Source organism: Gopherus flavomarginatus, chromosome 3, assembly GCF_025201925.1.
Source record: "Gopherus flavomarginatus isolate rGopFla2 chromosome 3, rGopFla2.mat.asm, whole genome shotgun sequence".
NCBI classification, from domain to species: Eukaryota; Metazoa; Chordata; order Testudines; family Testudinidae; genus Gopherus; species Gopherus flavomarginatus.
In genome coordinates, this window is record NC_066619.1 from 35,839,052 (window position 1) to 35,864,360 (window position 25,309).

Consider the following 25,309-nt stretch of genomic DNA (forward strand, 5'->3'; position numbering starts at 1 on the left):
AGAACCAGGCGTGTAAGAACGCGTGGGGGAAGGCTCTCTGCACCAGCCCCCTCCACTGCTGCGGACACTCCAACCAGAAGGCTTTCATTAGATTGAAAAGCCCTTTGTGTCCTGTTTTTTCCCTACTCTAATGATCCAAACTTCTCCCATGGCACCTTTGCCTATTTTTACTCTCAGGTCATGCTATTAAGGCAGTGTGACTGTAGTTCGGTAATGAACTAAAGCAAGCAGCTTTGGAAAGCTGCACGGAAGCTAGTTATCAGCATCAGGATTTGACAATTGGGGATATGGGTAATAAAGGGAAAACAAAGAAAGCAGCCATACCGTAACCTGGTCCATGAGAATTCTTGTTCTGTCTTCTCTGATGCACTTTCTTCTTTCAAACCTCCCTCCCCCTTCCTCCAAACCTCCCTCGCTCCGTCCCCCATAGAACGCTGAGTTATGAAATTTCATGCACAGTATTGTAACAACAAGCATGATGCTTGATTGATGAAAGGGTCTGATTTTAAATAAAGAACACAATTCTTGTAACAAATAGTAGTAACTTTATTTTCAATAAAAAAGCAGTTAAGGAAGGTTGCAGGTACTGTGCCTAGCAGCAGACGGAAGCAGCTAATGGTGGAGGTAGGTAATAATTGGGAAATACAGAATTATATGTTTTCCAATGGACAGCTCTCGCAAGTAACCTAAGCAAGCAATTGAGGAATGCTGCAGGCAAAGTTTCTTGCAGCAGCAACACCGCATAGACGGGGAGGGCAGCAATCAATTGAAAGGAAAATCAGCATTCAAACTGTACCCTGGCCCATGAGGAAGCTACTTTTCAGTGCTTCTCTGATGCGCACAGCATCCTGGTGAGATCTTCTAATTGCCCTGGTGTCCGGCTGCGCATAATCAGCGGCCAGGTGGTTTACCTCAGTCTCCCACCCCGCTATAAAGGCCTCCCCCTTGCTCTCACAGAGATTGTGGAGCACACAGCAAGCAGCAATGACAAAGGGGATATTGGTTTGGCTAAGATCTGGGCGAGTAAGAAGCGTTCGCCATCTCGCCTTAAGCCTGCCAAATGCACATTCTACCACCATTCTGCACTTGCTCAGCCTGTAATTAAACAACTCCTGAGCACTGTCAAGGCTGCCTGTGTATGGCTTCATTAGCCAGGGCATCAAGGGGTAGGCTGGGTCCCCAAGGATAACTATAGGCATTTGGACATCTCCAACTGTTATTCTCTGATCAGGGAAGTAGGTCCCTTGCTGCAGCCGTTTAAACAGTGTAGTGCTCCTGAAGACACGTGCTTCGTGAACCCTTCCTGGCCATCCCACGTGGATGTTGGTGAAACGTCCCTTGTGATCCACCAGGGCTTGCAGAACCATCGAAAAGTACCCCTTGCGGTTAATGTACTGGGCACCCTGGTGTTCCGGTGCCAAAATAGGGATGTGGGTTCCATCTATGGCCCCCCCACAGTTAGGGAATCCCATTGCAGCAAAGCCATCCACTATGGCCTGCACGTTTCCCAGAGTCACAACCTTTCGAAGCAGCAGCTTAATGATTGCTTTGGATACTTCCAGCACAGCAGCCCCCACAGTAGATTTGCCCACTCCAAATTGATTCCCGACTGACCGGTAGCTGTCTGGCGTTGCAAGCTTCCATATGGCTATTGCCACTCGCTTTTCCACTGTGAGGGCTGGTCTCATCCTGGTATTATGCCGCTTCAGGACAGGAGAAAGCGAGTCACAAAGTTCAAAGAAAGTGCTCTTACGCATGCAAAAGTTTCGCAGCCACTGCGAATCGTCCCACACCTGCAGGACTATGCGGTCCCACCAGTCAGTGCTTGTTTCCCGTGCCCAAAAGCGGCGCGGAACGGGTAGAACCTCACCCATAACCGTCAGGAGCTCCAACGTGCAGGGGCCCGGGGAGTCAGAAAACTCGTTCTCCAGTTCGTCATCGCTGTCGTCCCCGCATTCAAGCATTCTCTCTTGCATTTCTGCATCATGGGTCAGCAGTGATAGAACGAGAATGCGTGAATTATTTACAGCATTCGCGATCAAGGACAAGAGCAGACCTGGATCCATGCTTGCTGCAAAATGGCGTTTCCCTCACTGCAGCCAGTAAAAACAGCGCGAACTGACTGTGTGCCGTTTACGGGGGGGGGGGGGCTGTACCCAGAACCACCCAGGACGGGGACTTTGATCCCATCATGCACTGGGCTAGTAACCCATAATTCCAAAGGGCAGGGACCCGTGCAGGAACTGTGGGATAGGTACCCAGAGTGCAACGCTCAGGGAAAAGATGGACGCCAGGGAACATGGACGCTCAACATCGATGTAAGTAGCCCTAGTGTGGACGCGCAAAATCGATTTTATAAAGCCTGCTTTATAAAATCGATTTTAATAACATCGATTTTACCCTGTAGTGTGGACGTGGGCCTAGAGACTAACAAAATAACTCCTCTTTTTGCTGATACTGACTAACACGGCTGCTACTCTGATACATTCCCCAGTGTGACTTGTGCGCTAAGCCGCCTTCTCCCCCACTCTTGCTGAGACCTGTTAGCAAGCTGAGCGCTCCCACGCGGTGTCAGGCCTCGCACACGGGGTGTGTCTACCGTAACGCCTGTTTTCTGTTGCTTCCTGCTGACTAGGGAGAAGGCGAGGGTGTTTTATTTCCATTAGATTATCTCAAACCACTATTTAATTTGATGGACTTGCTCCATGCGTACGGCCAGTGTAGACACAGTTTGACACTCATAGCTCGATTGTAGTAAGGTTGAGTTTTACCTGTGCTAAAGTCAAGCTGAAGCCATTCAACTCTCTGCTGTGTGGTGTTTTCAATGAGTTAAACTAGCGGGATTGAGGTAACTTGATTGGAAAAAGCACCTTTTTTTTCAGTGCTTAATGGTCTGGAAGAAAGGGGTGAAGATCTGTCTTATTTTGGTAGCAGTAGTTTTGAAACAGTATATAAAGTGTGCTGCTCCGCAGCCTAGCTTGATTTTTAAGTGGGTTTTCTTGGGCTAGGTCTATGACCCCTTGATCTCTTTCCCACACACACACTTTTGTGCCCTGCCTTTTTTCTCTACAGGTAGAGTGTACTTTAGCACAAGGTAGCTGGTAGAGCTGAATAGAGTTGGCCTTAGTGCAAATGGTACCCTCGGCAAACATATTTTGGTGCCCCTGACCAGGGGTGCTAGAACAAGTTTTATAGTGGGGGTGCCATTTAACCAAACCATAAACCCTATACATAATGGAAACCACTTCAAGGCAGGGGGTGTGGCAGCACCCCTAGTTCCAGCACCTATGCCCCTGGCCCTGACAGCAACCCATTCCCATATTGCCCTGACCCCCAAGGCTCACTTCATCACCTCTAGGCCCCGACGTTTCCTCCCTTCCCACAGTGTTTAATTTGCACTGGCTGGGTGCCCAGCACTGAGTTTTGGGGGAAGTGTGTGTGTGTGTGGATGGAAGAGAGTGTGCGTCTGACTGATCAGTGATCACATAGGCACCGACTTCCTGGGTGTGCCGGGGCTGGAGCACCCACTGGAGCCTCTATGGGGAAAAAATGATGTGTGCTCTGCACCCACCGGCAGCCAAGCTCCCCGCCCTGCCCCAGCTCACCTCTGCCTCCTCCCCTGAGCATGTGACATCCCCACTTCTCCCCCTAGCTTCCAGCACTTGCTGCCATGAAACAGCTGTTTCCCCGCGGCAAGTGCAGAGAAGGAGAGGGAGGAGGGGGAACGCTGCATACTCAGGGAAGAGGTGGGGCTGGGGCGGGTATTTGGGGAAGGAGTCCAATAACGGTAGGGAGGGGGCGGAGTTGGAGGAGGGACTTTGGGGAAGGGGTTGGAATGCAGGGGGTGGGGGTGGGGGTCAAGCACCCACTGGTGCTGGGAAAAGTTGGTGCTTATGAGTGATCATGTCAGCATGATCAGGGAGCCTGAACAGCAGTACTGGCAGCTTCCACTTCAGACCCAGAGGCACCAGCACAAACACGCTCTCCCTGACCCCTACCCAAGAGCAGCAGAAATTGGGCACACAGGTGGAGGGAGAGGGACACCCCATGCACCCACCCACCCACTCTGCAGCAGACGGGAACCAGCCTCTAGCTCCCGAGCAGCTTGACCTTGAGTGGCTCCATGGGTGGGAAGAGCAGGGCAGGAGCAGCAGCAGCAGATACAGATGGCAGTGGAGCAGGGCAGCGGGAGAGGAGGGACACTCTTGCTTCAGAGGAGCCACCTGACTGGTCCAGCTCCCCCTCGCAGCTCAGTCAGTCTGCTCTCTTCAGATGCTGCTGTGCCTGCCTGGTTGTCTCTAAGCCTCACTGGCTGTTGGCAGGTCAGGTGGTTGTGAGGTACCAGCATGGGCAACGCCTCCTTGAATACCACACCCTGGGCAGGGGCCCAGCCTGCCCCCCTCTAAGATCGGCCTAGGAACCCTAGGCTCACTCTATGCTAAAGTAAAACTTGCCTTGGGTACACTAGTGTTCTAGAATATGTTAGGATGTGCTAGTTAACACACAAAAGCCCAGTTTTTTATTTTAGCTCTTGTCTTCACCACAACAAAAAAAAAAAAAAGATGTTAGATAACTCAAGGTAGAATATTCCTTATTTCATAGTGAAGACAAGGCCTTTGCCAAGATATACCTCTAGAGGCCAATATTTAGAGTATTAGCAATAGGGTTACCAATTTTGGTTGGACATCACTTGACATAATCTTTAATTAAAAATCTTTAATTCTGGGAGACTCCAGGACAATGCTAGAGGGTTGGCAACCTAATTAGTAAGTGTTTAGGAAAGTTGTTGAGTTCCATGTTAGGGGGGCAGCAGCGTTAATAGTAAGAATAACACATGGTGGAAAACTCCAGTAATTCTCAGTGACTGGCATTTTCATGCAGGGAAGAAAATCTTTGAGTGGGGAAAGGGCCACTTAGAAACATTTTTTGAATGTTTTCATGTGATTTTAGAGATAGTGAGATGTGCTCAATGCATAGCTGTGGAAGTGAAGTTACTTTTACCTATCCATAGAAGAGCATCCATGGCATAATCAGTGGGTGCAAGATTCTCCTCGTGTGCCTCGACCATGAGGGAGTATCTGCAGGTTTTCATGATAGAGTAATAAAAATGTCAAAGACTATTGCTAGCACTAGTTCAGATGCATTGTGGCTGGAAAACAGGTACAACATATTCTAATGTATGATAGGCTGGAGACTGAAAGAATGGGATGTTCATAACTGTGCAGTCTGGGTCTTTCTTAGGAGTAGGTTTGACAGAAACTGATTTTTTTTTAATCATGTCAATACATTATATAAATGTTTATTTTTAAGCATTTTAAAATTATTGATTTAAATATTTACAGTTTTACAAAAGTCTGGGTTTGAAGCATATTTTTATTTATATTGATTTAAATTTGCACAGTTGTGGGAAATCACGGGTGGATCCTTCAATAATTATTTAATGACAGTAGATGCTGAGATTAAAACAAGTTAAAGCTTTATAACTGTTAAAACACAAATTGTTAACATCACATGTCAAAATATATTAAATAAATATCCTTAAATCAAACTCTAAGGTTCGCAAGCAATATTTCCTTACTAAGCCTATCTGTAATTTCTGTTATTACCAATGACAATATTTCTTCATTGGTTTGTGTGTGTATGGTGAATTGATATTTACAGACATTAACTACATTTGCAGATGACACAAAGCTGGAGGAGGGTTGTCAACACTTTGGAAGATAGAGCTAAACTTCAGAGGGATCTTGATAAATTGGAGAATTTGGCTATAGACAACAAAATTAAATTCAACAAAGAAAAATGTAAAGTGCTACAGTTAGGGAAGAAAAGACAAATGCACAAATACAGAATGAGGAATAACTGGGCTGGCACCAGCACTGCTGATAAGGATCCGGGGGTTGTGGTGGATCACAACCTCAAAGTGAGTCAGCAATGCAATGCTGTTGCAAGAAAAGCAAATGCAATTTTAGGTTGAAATAACAGAAGAATTGCATGCAGGTCACAGGAGGAACAGTACCACTCTAGTCAGTACTGGTTAGGCCTCAGCTGGAATACTGTGTCCAATTCTGGTCACCAACGTATAGAAAGGAAAGGATGCGGAGAAACTGGAAAGGATTCAGAGACGAGCAACAAAGATGATCAAAGGGATGGAATGCAAGACATATGAGCAAAGGCTGAAGGAATTGGGTATGTTTAGTTTGGGAAAAGAGGAGATTAAGGGGGCATGATAGCGGTCTTCAAATACTTGAAAGAGTGCCATAAAAAAGATGTTCTCTTGCCACAGAGGGCAGGACAAAAGGCAATGGAGGGTTCAAACTACAGCATAGCAGATTTAGATTAAATCTTAGGAAAAACTTCCTAACTTTAAGAACTGTGGGACAATGGAACAGACTGCTGTGGGGGGTTCCTTCACTAGATGTTTTCAAAAGGAGGCTGGATAGCCATCTGTCTTGCATCGTTTAAACACAACAAATCCTGCATCTTGGCATGGGTTTAGACTAGATAACCCTTGCAGTCCCTTCCAACCCTATGATTCTACTGATAAAAATCTAATCCATCAAAGCCTAATTATGAGAGTGCTAATAAAGGCAACTATGGTGGTCTCTATGTTATAAACTCTGATATCTCCACTGTGAACTAGAGACATACTGCCAAAGTCTTTAGTCCTGCCTAATTATTGTTCCTTGAGGAGCACAGGCAGACCTGCTGCAAAATCTCATTGTCTTGGATGAGTGTGTGTAAGTACTCCCTCATTATAAATTAACTTTAAAGTAGTGTCTAATTCTTTGTTAGGTTAAAAAAAATTGCTGTGTGTGTTCCAATGAGGTTTTTAAATAAAAATCTTATTAATGTTATAGGAGGAACCATTATCACCACCTATTATGAGTGTTGCCTTGTATTTCCCATGATAAGAACCTGCTTTCAGTTTCTTATAACTTTGCCAAACTTCAGCTGTTTGGGCTGAAGTTTTCCATGCCAGTTGTCTGCTTCAGACTAAAATTTGTTAATATTTCAGCCAAAACAGTTCAGCCATTTCTAAAAATTAGGGAAGAAAATCTTGTTTTGTCACTTAAAAATTCTGGTAAACTTTTCTTTGAGATATTCCAGCATTCCTGTGCTTTGAAACAAAAGACTTGACATTTGCTTTGTGTCAGAGAAGCATCTTTTGCTGTTCTTGCAAAAATGCACCCAGATTTGAACAAGTTATAAGCCTTTGGAAAGAAATCTGTTTCACATTCTCAGTACAGGCTTCTAGTTTAGCACCTAAAATACCCAGTGATTCCATCCAGGTCTACTCTACAAAATTTTGTTAGCATAGATATGTTGGTCGGGGTGTGAAACAAATATTCCTCCCCACTCCTATCCCCAGTCTAGATGCAGATGTGCTGACAGAGTGCTTCCAGCAGCCTAGATAATGTTGTTTTTCCTTTGGGAGGAGGGGGGCATGGCAGCATTACCATACTGACAGAAAAACTCCTTCTGCTGGCATAAGATGCATCTACACTTGGGGGTGGAGGGTAAGGGGGTCCTGCCGGCAAAGCTATACTAATATAGCAATATTGGCAAAGGATCTGTAGTGTTGAGAAGGCCTCTATGTGTGCTGAGTATACTCTGTGTAAGGACTTCGGAACTAAAACTCAGGACTGCAAGAGCCTGAGACTGCTGATATTCCCAAGGTGCCACCAGGTGACATACCCAGAGAGCACTATGGATAGTAAGCACCACAAATAGCACCACCCAGTGGCATAGCCAGATTCTACGTGTAGGGGGAGCAAACATTTAAAAAAAGGTGCCCCTCTATGGCTCCTCCTCTGGCCACACCCCCCATGGCTCTTCCCATTCCCCCCTCCCCCCCCCAGATTAACCCCGGGCCCGGCTCAGGACTCCTGCGGGCTTCCCGGGGGTGCAGATACCCCCGTCCCCCTGCGGTCTCGTGAGAGTCTCTCCTGCCCAGCACGCTCTGCAGGTGTTCCCCATCAGGCTGCGCCACCCAGCCCCACCTGCGGGATCCCATACCCCCGTCCCAGGCTCCTGCACCGTGCCAGGGTCCCCCGTCCAGACAGCGCGGCCTGCGCCTCTGCCCTGCGCACCCGGCCCCGGGGAGCCCCTCGCCCGAACCCCCCAGTGCAAGGCACCGGACCCCCACTGTTCACCTTCCGCCCTGTGCCACTGCCTGTCCTCGGCCTACTCCCGGCGCTCAGTGTGCTCCATGTGGGGCTCTCCAACCAGGCGGCCTTAAAGGCACAGGGATCCTTTTGCCTCCCCCTGCCCGCCGCATTAGCAAGGGGTGGGGAACGCTTGGCTGCTGAGCCCTGGGCCGTGCTGAGCGTGGGGCGCGATGGCCGAGGAGCCGGCCCCCTCGCTCCTCCAGCAGCGCCTGCTGTCCGCCCCCCAGCCCATGGCTCCTCCGTCCGTGCTGCCACTAGCGCTGGCCTGGCAGCTTTTTGAAAATGTGCTGAGGGGAAGCGGCTGCCACCCAAGAGAACCAGAGTGGCACCACCCAAGAGAACCAGAGTGACAGTACCCTGCAGCCCTCTGATTGGCTATGTGCCCTATTTAACCTCCAGGGTTGGCCCAGGAAGTTGTCTGGGCAACCACACAGATTTTGGTCAACTGGCACATCAGACTTTATTGATCTCCTGGTTTCTAGTCTCTGACTCTGACCCTGATTCTAGTCTGGTACTGCGTCTGGTCTCTGGACTCCAGCCTGACTCTGTTTCTTGCATCCTGATTCCATCCTGGTACTATCTCCAGTGGTCTCCAACCCTGGCCTGACTCTCGCTTACGGAACCTGGTTCTTGCAATTCTTCCAACTCTAGCCTGATGACTACTGTCCCTGGTGTGCAGACCTCAGCCCAGCAGTGACCGTTAGGCCAGACCACCTATGTCTTGGCCCCTTACACTCTGCCCCTTCACACATTCTACATGTAACAGGGACGGAAAGGAGTAGATTGGACAAATAATAATTAATAATAAACCCTTTTTAGAGCTATATCTCTGCAGACTGAGGAAGGCCTAGGCTACGCTATAAATATAATGGAATCAGGTGTCATTTACAATATTAACTTTTTTAGCATGGACAGGACTTAACCATCTTATTGTAACGAGGCTAGTGCCTGGGATGTTTCAACATTACACTAGAGCATTAAGAAGATTTTTCTTTGCAACAATAAGGGAAACTGACACTCCAGGTACTGCAAGAGAAGTGTTAGAAAGAACTTCTAGACTGACCCAGCTCACTTCAAACCTGGGCTGAATCTAGTGTCCCCAAGGAAATGTAATCACTGACACTATTTTTTTTCAATGATTCTTACTACTTTAACTTTTGGTGGTACAAAAGAAAAAGAGAAGTTGGACTGAATCATCAATTCTTGCATACTCAGCGCTGTGGTCGGAAGAGAGATGTGGGATAGAGGCTGTAGGAGTTATTCTAGATTAGAGCCTGTGAAAGGATCAAGGGTGTTTGCAGATGCCAAAAAAAAAAAAACTGACATGAAAAAACAAAACTGAGAACAAAGTTCATTTTTGATCACATATAAATTGTATCTCACTATCTTAATTACTATGAAATAAGGCAGTTTGATTTTGTATTCCAGAACATACAAAACTTTCAGTTCCTTTTTAGTGTTACAATATCTACACATTTTTCCTAAAGTATGCTAATTTTCAGTATTGTAATACGTTATTTAGGGAAAAGCTGCTCTTCGTGGGTTACATTTTCTCATGCACCAAGATCCACTTGGTGCAACAGTTGGGAGGTAAAGGGGACCATGCTTCTTAGTTCACAGCTGTTCAAGCCACTGTCATAAATTAGGGCTTGGCTACACTTGTGAGTTAGAGTGCATTAAAGTAGCCCCGGATGCCCTAACTCACGACCCGTTCACACTGGAAAGGCACTTAGAGCACTCTGATTCCATGGCTACAGCGCTCTTGGTAATCCCCCTTGGCAAGAAGCATAAGGCTTGGTGTGCCTTGGGTGAAATGCCCACGCGTCAGTGTGAACAAGGTGTTGCATTACTGCACTCTGATCGGCCTCCGGAAATGTCCCGCAATCCCTTTAAGTCAAGTGGCCATTCTAGTCATTGTTTTGGAATCGCTGCAGAAATGCAGATATCAAAGCAAACCATTACTGTGGACTACTGTGTGTGAGAGAGAGAGGTGGAGAAGAGGGGAGATCTGCTGCTGTCTGAACTTACAAGACAGCATGCTGACATGCTCTCAACCCCCTAAAAATCCACTCTCTCTCCTCCACATACACACAACACACTTTCTGTCATATTCCACCCCACCTCATTTGAAAAGCACGTTGCACCCACTTGCATGCTGGGATAGCTACCACAATGCATTGCTTTGTGTGGCCGCCGCAAGTGTCGCAAATGTGGCCATGCCGGTGCGCTTGCAGCTGTCAGCGTGGACAGATTGCAGCGCTTTCCCTACTGCGCTCACGGAGGCTGGTTCAAAGCACTCTACATTTGCAAGTGTAGCCACGCCCTCAAAGTAGCCTAAGGGCAGCTGGCGGATATCCCAGCTGGACAATTACAGACAGATTTTGTTTCCTGTGCACTGCTTAATTGGTGCTATTGAACCTGATAATCAGTGACCGAGTCATGCCAGAATGCTGGAATGGCATTCCAGCACCTTTTTGAGTGGCAGCATAGCATTCTGCCTCCCTGTTCCTGAAGGAGAAGAGGTCGAAGACGCAAGGGCAGCATTTCCTCACACTGCTTCCTCCACCTCTTCTACTTCCAGGTCTGCTCCAGAAGAAGAGATGATCGCTCAGTAACAAACTCTCCTTCCCGAGCAGGTAGCTGTGCCCAGAGGGTGCCCCTCAGAGTTTGGACCCAATTCTCCTTCCAGAGCAGGGAGATGGGTCTGGGGAGTTCTGGCATTCTTTTTTTTTTTAAAAAAAGGACTTGAGCATTGCTGATTATAAAAGATAATCTGGCCCTATATTTTTATTTTTAAAATTACAATTTAGTATAAATCTGTACCCAATAATAGGTCTTATTTCAGAACATCAGGAAGCTTCACTCCCAGAAAATATCTCCTGGAACCTATGCTCTAACTCCACTGCTTACATTAGGTGAGTGGTATTAGGTTTGGTCTACACTTGAAAGTTATATTGGCAGAGCTAAGTCAGTCAGGGATGTGACAAAAACACCCCCTTGAACAACTTAGCTATGCAGACATAACCCCCCAGTGTAAATGAAGCTATGTTGACAGAAGACTGCTTCCATTAACATAGCTAATGTCATTAAGGGAGGTGGTGTTCCTATAGTGATAGGAAAAAACCCTCTGTTGGATTAGGCTGTGTATACTATGGGGCTATGCCAGCATAGTTATGCCTTGCCGAAATAGCTATAGTCTCCATAGTTTAGACATACCCTTAGAAAAATCCTGTCTCCTCTCTGGTGGCTGAACTCTCTAGCCACATCTACACTTTAGTGTTTTGGTATTAACAACACTCAGTCACCATCTGGCTTCTACCAAAGCAGTGGTTAAAGTGTGAGACTTGTCTCTGTTGATGTAATGAGGGCAAAATAAGGATGTAGATAGCCTTCAAACAGCATGGACAGAGTAATCTAGGGATGGGGTAGGGAGAATGTGCTAGTCTGTCTACTCCTGAATAACACCGGCTTCCTGAAAATGCATATGACACATACTTTGCTTGGCTAGCCTTTATAAATGTCCAGGAAATAGCATAACTGATGCTGCAGGGCTAGCAGCCTTTTTGGTTGACATATTCTGCCTACTTCCTTGGGTAGGCACAAAATACGACTATCAGTGCTCTCCTTGTACCAGGACAGTTTGGATATATAGCTTGAAAAAGCCCTCAATAATTTCAGGTGCATTGTGCCTTTGCCCACATGCCAGCTGCCATTGTGAATTTCTCAACCTTATACATACAGTATATCTCACTGAATGATAATTGCTTAGAATTACCAGCTGTCATAGAGTAATATCCACTTTATTATTCATAGTGAGCAGAGCTCTCACCTGCACTGTCTGGTGCTACAGTAAGCTCTTCACAGAGGTAGAAAAGTTAATTCATAAGCTTTGCTGCTATTTACCCTCATCCCTAGACTTCAGCAAAATCTTGTTCCATGTTACTGGAGGATGGTCCTGGCATGAGCACAGGAAAAAATCCAATAATGGTCCATAATGAGCAGGCATCCGAGCCAGTTCTGAACAAGGCAGCAGAAGCCAGAATCCCTTTTCTTCAGTGACTGCCCTCCAGCAGCAGCAACTCCCTCTACTATTGTCTCTCAGCCTTGACAGCCATTCAGTTCTGCATTACTAATCTTTCCATCAGAAAACAGTAAAGAGATGGCTTAGTTCCTCTGCAATACAGAGGAGCTATTATCCCCTGTTGGGATAATTGAAGAAAATGGCAATGATTAGACAATTCTGGGACAAACACCTAGTTTTCTCAAATACTCTTTTGGTCCCACAATACCTTTTAGCAGGGCTGCTCAGAGGATTAAGGGGGCCCGGGGCAAAGCAATTTTGGAGGACCCTTCCATTAAAAAAATTGCAATACTATAGAATACTATATTCTCGTTGGGGCACCTGTGGGACCCAGGGCAAATTGCCCCACTTGCCCCCCCCCACTCTGGGCAGCCCTGCCTTTTAGGGATTTCAGGGATGTGTGGTGTTGAGAACTGTGGAATAGATAACTCACAGTGGATAGTTGGAGTAAATGCATGCAGATGCACTGAACTATTTCATGAGCAAATCGTGTTATAATTGTCTAGCTGTGATGTTGAAATGGTGCAGTGCTCTAATGTAGTCAGGCTTTGAGAGCAAAATCATTCCAGTTTTCCAATCTCCCTTATACCACTTCACATTGAAGGCTTGCATCCACAAATGGACTTAGACACCTAGGAAAAATCACTGGGACAACACTGCAATCCACAAAGCCTGAATTAGGCATGTAGGCTCCCTAGACAATGAATGGGGAGAAAGAGGTGACTTAGAATGAAATCCACAAAGCCAGCATGCTAGTCAGGAATCTGCCTAAACTAGCCAATGAGAGATGTCCATGAGAGTGGTGTGTCCTGAGCCTTCTGACAGAGAAAGGCACTGAAATCCAGGCTGCAGGGAGATGCCTACTGATGCTTGTGATTCACTAGTGGGAACTCCTTTTCTTGGAGTCAGGTGGCTTAGGTGTTTAAGTCAGAAGTTCTCAAATTGTGGTCCACAGGCCACAAGTGGTCTGTGAGCTCCATTCAGGTGGTCCGTAGACAGTTCCCTTTTAGGTGCATGCCTGGGTGGCTGCACATGAGAGAATAAAGAGCCGCCCACCTACTTAGTGAAGCCATCCAGATGTGGCTCCACTAATTAGGTGCCTGGACTCTGGAGAAGATGCACATGTAAGGTGAGGGTGAATGGTTCTAGATGGGAGGGGGCAGTGCGGTGAGAAGAGAGGGATGGAGGACATTTGGGACATGCAAGGCTGTGGTGGCCAAAGAAAGAGGTGGCTTTCCCCAGCTCGGGGGCTGCTGCGGCAGGGGAAGAGACCCCCCCTCCTTTCCAGCCCCAGCTTGGGGGCTGCCATGGCAGGGGAGAGAAGACCCATCCCTCGCATTAGTATCAGTAGGCTTACCTTTCTAAAATATGAGTTGTGTGCTTTTATTTGTAGAACAAAAACATTTAAGTTTTTTTTTATATAGCGCTTTTATCCAAAGCACTTCACAATAGCTAAACGGTACAAACAACATTTGGAAAGATCATTAAGTGATCCGCTGAGACCCTCAGCAATTTTCAAGTGGTCTGCAGAAAAAAAAGTTTGAGAACCACTAGTCTAAGTTATTTCTTGTAAGAATAAGTCAGGCACCTTCCTCACTCCACAAAAATGGCCCAAGAAAGAGGTGCACTGCCCACTTTGTAGGTGGGTTAGAGTGCTCAGCTGCAATGTGGGAGACCCAAGTCCAATATCCCCTTCTTTCGAGAAGGAAAAAGAATTTGAACAGGGGTCTCTGGCACAGGGCAGGAGTCACCCCTGCAGCACCTCCTGCTGGTCATCCAGGGAATTAACATTTCCAGCTCTGGAGCACCCTCTGCAGGCCAGTATCCCACTTGCCGCTGGGCCTGAGTCCCTCCTGGAAACCGATGCCTCTTTCAGACTGGGGTGCTGCCCCCTGGCAGTACCCCCACAGTCTCTGGGTCTCCCCTTCCCTCTCCCCACCTCACCTCAGTATATGGCTACTGCCAATCTTGATCTAGCCCCCATTCTCTGGGGCAGACTGCAATGTAAATGCCACTCATTACCAGCAAGGAGGAGTTTGGACCTACTGCCTCTTCTTACCCTTTGGCTGTCCCTCTGCAGCCCCAGGACCCTTTCCAGCCTTTAACAGGGACTGCAGGCTGGGGTGGTTCCAGGCTGGAGCTCCACCAGCTCCTCTAGTCTTCCCTCAGACCTACTCCACTTTCAGTGCTCTGTTCAGTAGCCAGGCCCCTCTCCCTCAGCAAACTAGAGAGAGACTCACTTAGCTTCTGGCGTCCCTGGCCTTTATAAGGCCAGCTATGGTCTGATTGGGGCATGGCCCAGCTGCAGCTGCTTTTCCAGTCAGCAAGTCTTTAACTCACAGCCCCAGCCCTCTCCCAGGACTAGCTTCAAGCCCTTTCAGGGCAAGAGTGGGTGACCACCCTGCTACAGTCTCCCACACTTCTTAAGTGAGTGTATTAAGTACTGAGCTATGTGCAACTCTGATATGCGAGCTTCCTCAGTCTCTCCTGTTGAAGCTCTTCCGCTATGTATAAATATTTAAATAGTCATTGGAACAGAGATAGTAGTGTGAGAATGACTTTATAGCCTGTGGTTAGGGTACCCACTGGAGAGATGGAAGGCTTATGGCCTACTCCCCCTATTTATACACAGTGGAACAGCTTCAGCAAGAGAGACTGAGGGATACCCATATCAGACTATAGTATCCTATAGCTCAATAATCCTATAGTGGTTAATGCACTCTCCTTGCAGGTAGGGGAAAACCCCTGTTAAAATCTTTTTTTCTTTTCAGGAAGCGAGGAGAATTGAACTTGAGTCTCCCCATACCAGCTGAGTGGGCTAAAAATTATAAGGTAGGTAACAGTATTACACCTCCTTTGAGTATGGCTATAGGTTTGCGCCCCATGGGTGACACAGATGGAGGAGAGCTCATAGGCACTGACATCGTGGATACTCTAGGGCTGGAACACCCATGGGGAAAGAATGGTGGGTACTGAGCACACACCCGCAGTCCTGCTATCAGCTCCTCCCCCACCCCCAGCCTGCCAGCGGGCCCCACAAATCAGTGCTTCTCCCTCCCTCCTTGTGCCTCCTGTCTGCCACAATCAGCTGTTTCATGGTGTGCAGGTGGCTGGGGGGAGGGAGGCAGGGAGGAGGAGCGGGGATGGGGTACGCTCAGGCAGGGGCGGCGCCAGGCCCCAGCAAGCCAAGAGCATGCTTGGGGCGGCATGCCGCGGGGGGTGCTCTGCTGGTCGCTGGGAGGACAGCAGGCGGCTCTGGTGGACCTCCCACAGGCGTGCCTGCGGAGAGTCCGCTGGTCCCATGGCTTCAGTGGAGCTGCGGGACCAGTGGACCCTCCGCGGGCATGCCTGCGGAAGGTCCACCGGAGCTGCAGGACCGGCGACCGGCAGAGCGCCCCCTGCGGCATGCCACCCTGCTTGGGACGGAAAAATGTCTAGAGCCGCCCCTGCACACAGGGGAGGGGACAGAACTGGGAGGGAAGAGGCAGGGCAGACCCTAGGGGGAAGAGGTGGACGGGAGTGAGGCCTGGGGCAGTGCTAGGGTAGCCAACTTTCTAATTGCACAAAACCGAACACCCTAGCCCCACCCTTTACCTGAGGCCCTGCCCCTTCTCTGAGGCCCTGCTCCCTAAATTCCCCCTCCTTCAGTGACTCGCTCTTCCCTCCCCCCACTCACTGGGGTAAGGATTTGGGAGGGGGTGAGGGCTCAGGCTGGGGGTGCAGGCTCTGGGGTGGGGCTGGGGATGAGGGGTTTGGGATGTTGGGGGGTTGGGGGGGCTTAGGGCTGGGGCAGGGGGTTGGGGCGTGGGTTTACCTTGGGCAGCTCCTGGTCAGCAGCGCAATGGGGCTAAGGCAGGCTCCCTGCCTGTCCTGACTGCGTGCTGCACCCCAGAAACAGCCAGCAGCAGGTCCGGCTCCTAGGCAGAGGGGCCAGGAGACTTTGCATACTGCTCTCACCCGCAGGCACAGCTCCCACAGCTACCATTGGCCATGGTTCCCAGCCAGTGGGAGTGTGGAGCCGGTGTTCAGAGTGGGGGCAGCGCATGGAGCCCCGTGGCCTTCCCGCCTAGGAGCTCGACTTGCTGGCCACTTCCGAGGTGCAGTGCGGTGCCAGGACAGGTAGGAATTAGCCTGACTTAGACCTGCAGCACCACTGACTGGATTTTTAACGGCCCAATCGACAGTGCTGACTGGAGCCGCCAGGGTCCCTTTTCGACTGGGCGTTTCGGTCGGAAACCGGACACCTGGCAACGCTAAGCAGAGTTGGGGGTCAACCACCTCCTGGCACTTTGGAAAGTCAGCACCTGTGGGAGAACCTATCTTCTCTGGTTTGTGGGTCACTTGGGGGCTTATGTGGGAGATGGGCATCTGGATACCTGTAGAGAGGAACCAGTGTGTGTGCCCACATGCAGAAATGTAGATACCTAGAGAACTTTTACTGTAAAAATGTCGGTGCTGAGTGAGTTTAGGCGCCTGCAGGGTTAGGCAACAACTGAGCAGTAGTTTTGTGGATTCCAGTGGAGCCTGTAACTGGGATTTAGGCACCTAAGTACCTTTTTTACTGCCTGTGGTTGATAATGTTTTCTCAAAGGTCAGCTGCAAAACACTAGGCTTTTGCCGAGGTGTTTTTGTTGTTATTGTTGTTAATTCTTATGATGTATAAAGGCACTTGCCTTGCTTGATGCAAAATGACTAGAGGATGCAGCACCCATCTTGTTAACTTTAGCCCAATAGTTAGGGCATTCACGTGGGATGTCAGAGACCCAGGTTCAATTCTTTTCCTGCCTGATGGGGAGTAAGGATTTAAACGGAGTTCTCCTATCTCGCAGGGGCATACTCTAACCACCCAGCTATGGGATATTTTGATGAAGCTATTCCACTGTGGATAACTAACAAAAAAGTTATTAGAACGGGGGAGGGAATCCTGAGAATACCACGGAGGGTTTCCTGACCAGCAGGTTACAGAGTCATTCCCCCTCTTTCACTTGCCTAATGACTGTTCCATTGTGGATACTTAAATAGGTATTGGTCTAGAAAGAGTGAAAGGGAAATGATACTGAAGCTTGCTGGTTAGGGAGAGAATGAGGTAACCTTGCATCAGGCCATCCAATAGCTCAGGGATTAGTGCACCTCTCTTAAAAGGTGTGGGAAACCTCTGTGTAAATTCTTTCTCCATTCTATGCAGAGAAAGGAACTGAACCTGGGTTTTGCACATCCCAGATGAGTGCTCTAACCATTGGGCTAAAAATTATCTCATGAGCTCTGCTACCTCCCCCCAGATTTTGAATGGGACTTGATCTGGTAGGTAGTCTCTGAGAGAACATCCACTGATCAACCCTATATGTGAGACAGGGATTAGTCTGCCAATGTTCCCCCAATTTGTGGATTGCTCTGGGGCTTGGGCAGGAGGTAGGCATCCAAGAGCAAAAACACTGATGCTATGGGAAATTCACCCTGAAAATGTAGGCACTGAGAGAGTTTAGATGTCTATAAAGTTTTGTGGGGGGTTTGTGGATGTCAGGGGAGCCTAAAGCTGGGGTTTAGATGCCTAAGTCTGAGGTTTAGGCACCTATGTAACTCTGTGGATCAGGGCTACAGTTCCTTATGAGCTCCCTACTACTTCTTGCACAGTGATGCAGAGGGGTCTTTGTGCAGTAACAGCTCCTTGCACAGTGACAAAGAACTTTGAGAGTCTATAATTGCAGTAATCTTTCCAACATGTTGCACATGCTCTGCAGCAGAAGCATATACAGAGCTGACCAGTGATCCCCTCCACCACTTGTGCACTGACACTGTCACACATAATGCTCCTTGGACAATGACTCCCCCTGCCCACGCAACCTCTGTACAGTAACCCATTCACAGCTATTTGTAATGACTTTTCTACTTCTAGTGATAGAAATCTCTTGTCCTCTGACACACATACACCCAAAAACATTGTATTTGCACATTCTCTCCTTCTCTCTCTCAAACTGTACAATGACCTTCTCCAGACCACCAGCACTGCAGTGTCATACGGGGCAGGGGCTGTCTCTCTGCTTTGAACAGCACCTAGCACAGTGGTCCTGGTCCCTGGCTGGGGCTATAGCTCGATGCTAATACAAATAACACAGTACGGTGATCCGTAGCCCATTATACAGCGAGACACACAGCTCTGCTTGCCCACCGCCCCCGAGCTCCTCACCAGACACTGCGCCTAGCATCACACAGCCCCCACTCCCCTGGACCGGCCCTGGAGCCCTCCCAGCTCGCGGCTCAGCCTTAGACTAACACAGAGCCAGCACCACGTGCACCAGCTCAAGCTCAGGGCTGAGAGTGACTCACACCCTCTCGTAGCGCTCCGCACCCAGGGCGCTACGCTGCTGCGTTCCCATTGGTGGGTGGGCGTGGCACGTGACACAAAGACGGGGCGCTGCGCGGCGGTTGGTAGGTGGCGGCACGTGCTGCGGCTGCTGAGTGGAAGAAGCCTCGTTGTGGGGGCGCGCGCAGTGTTTGTGGCGCGGGACGGCTTGTGCGGCGTGGAGCGGAGCGGGTGAGAGGGAGCGGGGTCGATGGCTTCCCTGCGCAGCGCTGGCCTAAGGCAGCGGGCGGCCTTTGCGTGGGAAGCCCCGCGGAAGGGAGCTGGGCGGCTGCCCGCCCGGGCCAGTAACTAATGGGAAGTCCAGAAAGAGAGAGTAGAAGACACGGGACACCGCGGAGAAGAGCTTGTTGCTGGCGTGGGCGGCCGGGAAGGGCAATTCCGGGTTGGAGGAGGTGTGGGACTCATGCGGTGCTGCGGGTGGTGGCGGGTCTGGGCTTTACAGGCTCTTCCAGTCCTGGTTCGGCTCAGGGACCTCGCGGCCCCTCTGTCGGTTCTGCCTGGCTGCGGCCGCTTCCCGCGGCCGCCAGTAACAAGCTCTTGCCCCTCCGCGCAGATTGAGAGCCTGCAGCATGGGAGATGAGGACTGGGACACCGAGATCCAGGACCGCGTGGCATCCTTCCTACCAGACTTCCAGCAGCTGGTACGAGACCATGAAATGGGGCAAAGGGAGGCTGGGTCCTGGTTACACTTGAACGTGCCTTGCACAACCTCTTTTTAACCTAAACCCTGGCCAGGGAGGAGACAAATACGATCACATATGCCTCTTCCCTTTCATTGCAGAGATAGACTGGTGGTAGATGACTATGTTAGAGGCCAAGGTTTTATGGAACGACAAAGGAATATTTATCTAGATTTCCTAAGTGTGTTAGTAAGGAGAGCCTTTTTCTAATCTTTATACCATGTTTGCCATGACTTGTGTAAATAAAATACTCTTATCCTTCCAGTCTCTCAGAAGTGCTGAGAAAATGTTCCTGCTGAGCAGGTCAAGTTCCTTCCCTTTGATCTCTGTTGGATTCCTGTTTCTTTAACAACCTGACTTTGTCTATAAGCAGGGTACCTATCCAATCCTGCTCGCTCAATCTTTTGTTTTAGTTCCTCTGTTCTCTCTTGGGCTATCCTTCCCAATAATACCAGTTTACTGTTCCCTTCATTTCTGATTTTTCAGCTTTTTCTCCAGAGATGTTTACTTCTGTACTTGGAACAGTCTCTCTTTCCATCCACCGCAAGTGTCTTTTCTTTGTCAAGTATCAGAGGGGTAACCGTGTTAGTCTGGATCTGTAAAAGCAGCAAAGAATCCTGTGGCACCTTATAGACTAACAGACATTTTGGAGCATGAGCTTTCATGGGTGAATACCCACTTCATCGAATGCATCTGACAAAGTGGGTATTCACCTACGAAAGCTCATGCTCCAAAATGTCTGTTAGTCTGTAAGGTGCCACAGGATTCTTTTCTGCTTTTCTTTGTTGTAAACCCACTTTTCCCAAAGTCCTTGCCTTCATTTTTGTCATCCATTCTCTCACTGTTCATTACTTCAATCAGTGAATTTTGTGTCTCAGATTTTCACTGTATGCTCACAGCACTTGGACACCATAGTGATTAGTAGGGCCCTACCAAATTCAGGGTCCATTTTGGTCAGTTTCACAGTCATAGTATTTTAAAAATAGTAAATTTCATGATTTCAGCTATATAAATCTGAAATTTCGCAGAGTTGTAATTGTAGGGATCCTGACCAAAGGAGTTTTTTTGGGGGGTCACAAGCTTATTGTGTGTGTATGGGGGAGTAGTACTGCTATCCTTATTTCTGCACTGCTGGTGGTTGTGCTGCCTTCAGAGCTGGGCATCTGGAAAGCTGTGGCTTCTGGCCAGGAGCCCAGCTTTGAAGGCAGAGCTGCGGCCAGCAGCACCGTAGAAGTAAGGATGGCATGGTATGGTATTGCCTTACTTCTGTGCTGCTGCCTGCAGAAAGAGGCCCTTAGCAGCCACTGTTCTCTAGCTGCCCAACTCTGAAAGAAGCAGTGCAGAATTATGAGTGGCGTGTTATAGTATTGCCACCCTTACATCTGCGCTGCTGCTGGCGGGGCGCTGCCTTAAGAGCCACTGTTCTCCAGCTGCCCAGCTCTGAAGGCAGCACAGAAGTAAGGGTGGCAATACCACGACAGCCTCTCCCGCCCCCTCCCCCCAATAACCTTGCAGTTCCCTGCAACTCCCTTTTTGGGTCAGGACCACCACTTTGAGAAACGGTAGTCTCCCTGGTGAACTCTATATAGTCTAGGGTAAAAGCACACACAAGACCCGATTTCATGGTCCGTGATGCATTTTTCTTTGCCATGAATTTGGTAGGGCCCTAGGGATGAGAATAGTATACAGCCTTATATTTGAGATAGGGAAATGTTACTCCATAAAGCTTTATGTAAATATATGATGTTTTAGGTAGGGACTTGAATTTTTATTGTCTGTAAAGTACGTTCTCTGCCTGGGGTTCTGTAAACAGATTGTAAATAATCAAACTTTTTTTTTCAGGGCACATTATTGTAGCACAAGTGGAGAAACACCAGATGAGCATTTTTCTTTAAAGATAATGTATACAGGATTTTTACCTTAGAGTTTTGTGCCTCTAGCACTTGTCTTTGAGGAAAATCCTTTAGCTCTTATTATTTTTGATCCTCTGAAGCACTTATAAAAGGAGTGGACAAACTTTTTGGCTCAAGGACCACATCTGGGTTTGGAAATTGTATGGTGGGCCATGAATGCTCGTGAAATTGGGGGTTGGGGTGTGGAAGAGGGTGAGGGCTCTGGGGTGGGGCTGGAAGTGAGGGGTTGGGAGTGCAGAAGAGTGTTCTGGGCTGGAACTGAGGAGTTCAGAGGGGAGGATGGGGATCAGGGCTAGGGCAGGGGGTTGAGGCACCAGAGGGGGTCAGGAGTGGAGGCTCTGGGCAGCACTTACCTCAGTCGCTGCCCAGAAGCAGCAGCATGTCCCCCTTCCAGCTCCTATGCATAGGGGCACCTGGGGGGCTGCACACACTGCCTCATCCTCAGGCACTACCCGTGCAGCTCCCATTGGCTGTGGGGGTGGAGCTTGGGCAGGGACAGTGTGCGGAGCTCCTGGCTGTTCCTAGGCATAGGAGCCAGGGGGGGGACATGCTGCTCCTTCTGGGAGCCGTGCTGAGCCGTGGCATGGAGCTGAGTAAACCCCAGATCCTGCTCCTCTGCAAGAGCTTGAGGACTGGATTAAAACATCTGAAGGGATGTGACCCCTGACCTATAGGCATCTTGAGGGTTCTACCCTGATAGTTCCATTTGGACTTTGGCCATTGGATGAGCTTCCTATAAACTGCCTAATGATTCTGATGTCTCAGCTGTGACCCTGATTGCTCAGTCCCTTGTCTTGTAACTTCAGCCTTTGCGATGTCTTAGTTATATCTGGAGGACTGTGATTACAATTCTCCTAGTTTTGACACGACTGGGCTTTGAATGGGTTGTGTTGAGGCTCATGAACTGAGCTAGAGAAGCTTTATACTATCTGTTCCAGGGCAGGTTTTATTTAGAATTTTAGGCCGAATTGGCACATGTGAACTTCTTACTTCACAAAGCTCTTTTTTTATAAGCAGGGTTGAATAGGTGGGAAAAATCCCTTGTATCCTTCCAGCTTCTACCCACAAAGATGCCATGTACAGTAGTTGGTGCAAATGTTCAAAATATGAACATGCATGCTCTGCAGCAGGCCTGCCCAACTCGTAAAGCGGCGCGGGCCATATTACTCCAAAGAAAACAGCTGAGGGCCGAAACCCCCTGTCCCCGCCGAAACAGCCCTCCCCCCCCCAAAACGCACACCCTGCCCCAGTGCCCCTGCCCCATGGAAACAAACCTTCCTTCCCCAGCGCTGCCCTGGTGAAACAGCTGTGGGCTGAAAAGGAAGGTGGGGTCGGGGGGAGAAATGGTGCACATACGGTGACCAGATCACAGCAGTAAAATAGGACCCAACCCTTCCTCGCTCGGCCTCACCATCACACCCCTCTTATAGGATCACTATATTACAGCACACAGCAGTACCAAAAATTAAAATGCTGAAAATGGATGCCCCCTCCAGCCACCAACTTGCTGCTCGTTTCTTCACTCCCCCCCCCCACAAGTATAAAGCCTTGCTGCCACTGCCTACCTGCCCAGCTTGTCATCCCCCCATGAAATAAGGGGAGGGGAAAAGGGGGACAGTTTGAAGGGATTTTTTGGGGCTATGAACTAAGCTGGGGAGGGGAAAGAGGGGCTGTGTGAAGGGATTGGATGTGGCTGTCCAACACGCAAACAGGGGCTGCAGGGAGCCTGAGGGGGGTGGAGTGTTGCAGTGTGATAGGGGTTGGGGAGGGGGAAGGTCCCTGGACAAGGGAAAGGAACAGCAGTCAGGACAGGACAGGTGCAACACACACATCTCCCGTGGGGATTTCTTGGCTGCCCACAGATACCTCAACACCTCCCCCCTCGATCACTACGGAGGCCACCCTGGGACCAACCAGTACAGTAGCCGCCCTGCCCTTAACCGAAGGGGGAGGCTTGGGAGGGTATCCAGCCCAGACACTCATACCTTCCTCCAGAGCCCAGCCATGCCCCCCCAGCCCAGACAGTCACATCTCCTAACCCCGAGAGGCCAGCTGCAGGCCCCCCTGGCCCAGACACACTCAGCACCCTCCCACCAAGCTCCCGTGGTGGCCAACAGCTCGGCTGCCCATTTCTGTGGGGGATGGGGGCGGAGAGGAAATTCTGCAAGCACAACTTTAATTTCTGCAAAATTCTGCATTGCACAATGATGCAGAATTCCCCCAGGAGTAATTTGACATTCAAAATAGCAATTACATCTTAAATTTGTTTTGCTTTAGTGATCAGCACTAAGTCTGCTTTGAGAAGGGTTAGATGATATGGTAGAAAAGCAGGGAGGATAAAATGGATCTTGAAAATAGTTTAATTTTAAACATTTTAGTTATAAATATTATTTTAAAATTTAATTGAAATTATGATAGCTTTGGTTAAGGCCTAAATTTACTATAATATACTAAAATAATTTGTATGAAATAAAAAATACATTAAGCAGAACATATTTGCTGCTGAAGTTTTAGAGGGCCAAACTTCTAAGCTGGTGAAGTGTTAAACCAGCTTTTGACATCAGTAATCTCTTCTGCAAGTGCAGAACTATTTTCTTCGTTTCGGTTTATGCATTGAGTTCAGTTCAATGACTAGTTTATTGAGAAACTGAAAGTTAAAGGGGAAAAAGGACAAAAGCTTGTTTTTCCTTTTTCAGTCTATGGATAAAAACTAGGTGTGGGATGATGAGATCTGTTAGTTCTAAAATCTTGAAGGACATGATGAACAGAAACCGAGTTTACTAACTACAGCTAATACTTGTGTTAATAAATCCGTTAACTTTAAATATGTTTTGATAATTTCTCTTAGGTATTCAGCACTCTTAAGGCAGTTTTATTTAATACAAAAATTAAAATGCTGTGTTTGTCCGTTTGTGAGTTCCAGTTTCCATCCAAATACAGCTTAATGCAAATCATAAATAAAAAAATGAATCAAGTAAACAAGAATTGCATCATTCACCATTTTCTAACGATATAAAAACTAAGTTTCTGAATAAATGTATGTTAAACTGTATAATTGATTAAATGTGTATTGAATGTATATAGATGTAATACCAAATTTTGTGTAAAGGCTATATGTAGTTGCCAGTGAACTAGTTTAATATGATTACTGACCAGTTTTTCTTTGTATTTTTAGTTATTTTTCTGAAGGTGAAACAAGATTAATATTAAATCAAGGTTTCCTGCTTGATGATATAAATCATTATTAAACTCTGTAATTTAGATTACTTTGACTTAAATCAATCCACTCTGTAAAACAAACCCTAGCCCTGCAAAATAGTCTATTCTATCACTGCCACTGTTAATATTGTTGGAACTGCACTGTGCTTGACAAGAGGTGGTATAATTAGAGAATTCTCAGTGGAGGTACAGCCAGTGATGACATCACAGAAATCAAGATTGAATGTTAAAGGATTAATTGGATTTTTGTTTAGACTTCTTAGGCTGGTTTGTTTTAGCAAACATTCAGTTTGGATTAAATGTGTTAATGTTCAACAGCTCTGCTGTTTCAATTAAATTGTTAAAGCTCCCAATAAACATACTTCCATAATGTTATCCAGCAGAACCAGAGACGATCAGGCATAATGTTTCTAATCTGTCTAAACAGTAAAAGTAAGAACTTCCTTCCAGTTCATTTAAAAAAAAAAAAAAGAAGAAAATCCAAACAACTTTCAGAACGTTGTGCATCAAAAAGCAGAGTACAGGCCCATTTAAAAAAAAAAAAAAAAAAAAAAAAAAAGTAGCACTTGTTCTGGGGAATTGACAGTATTCCTGTGTTAAAGGGACATGTTAAAAATAAATATGCATTCGGGTGTTATACATTGTGTCCTGGAAGTGTGTGAAAAGTAAAATGTTGCTCAGTTTAATCATTTAACAACTATAGAAGATAAAAATTTTGAAAGAGATGTTAATAGGTTTAGCATATATTAATGCAGAACATTTTGACTCGAAACATGATTTTGTTAAACAAAAGAGCATTTATAATATTTGTTCTTGTAACTTCCTCATTGATGCATTTGCAACTGAAGTATGGGTTGTTTTTGTTTTTTTTTTTTGCTTGGTCCAAA

General features: G+C 47.7%; 1 protein-coding gene across 2 annotated transcripts in view; it reads left to right on the forward strand.

Annotated features, from left to right (window-relative positions):
* The first annotated feature begins 18,714 nt into the window (after positions 1-18,714).
* Positions 18,715-25,309, forward strand: part of DDX4 (DEAD-box helicase 4) — a 116,816-nt gene continuing 110,221 nt past the window's right edge. Inside the window, exons 1-2 of one of the 2 annotated variants that reach the window (XM_050946952.1) lie at positions 18,715-18,781; positions 19,164-19,251. In XM_050946952.1, coding sequence (XP_050802909.1) covers positions 19,180-19,251 — 72 coding nt within the window. In that variant the 5' untranslated portion in view covers positions 18,715-18,781; positions 19,164-19,179. Of the gene's footprint in view, positions 18,782-19,163; positions 19,252-25,309 lie in introns of those variants that run through there. The other variant, XM_050946953.1, reaches the window with a different exon arrangement.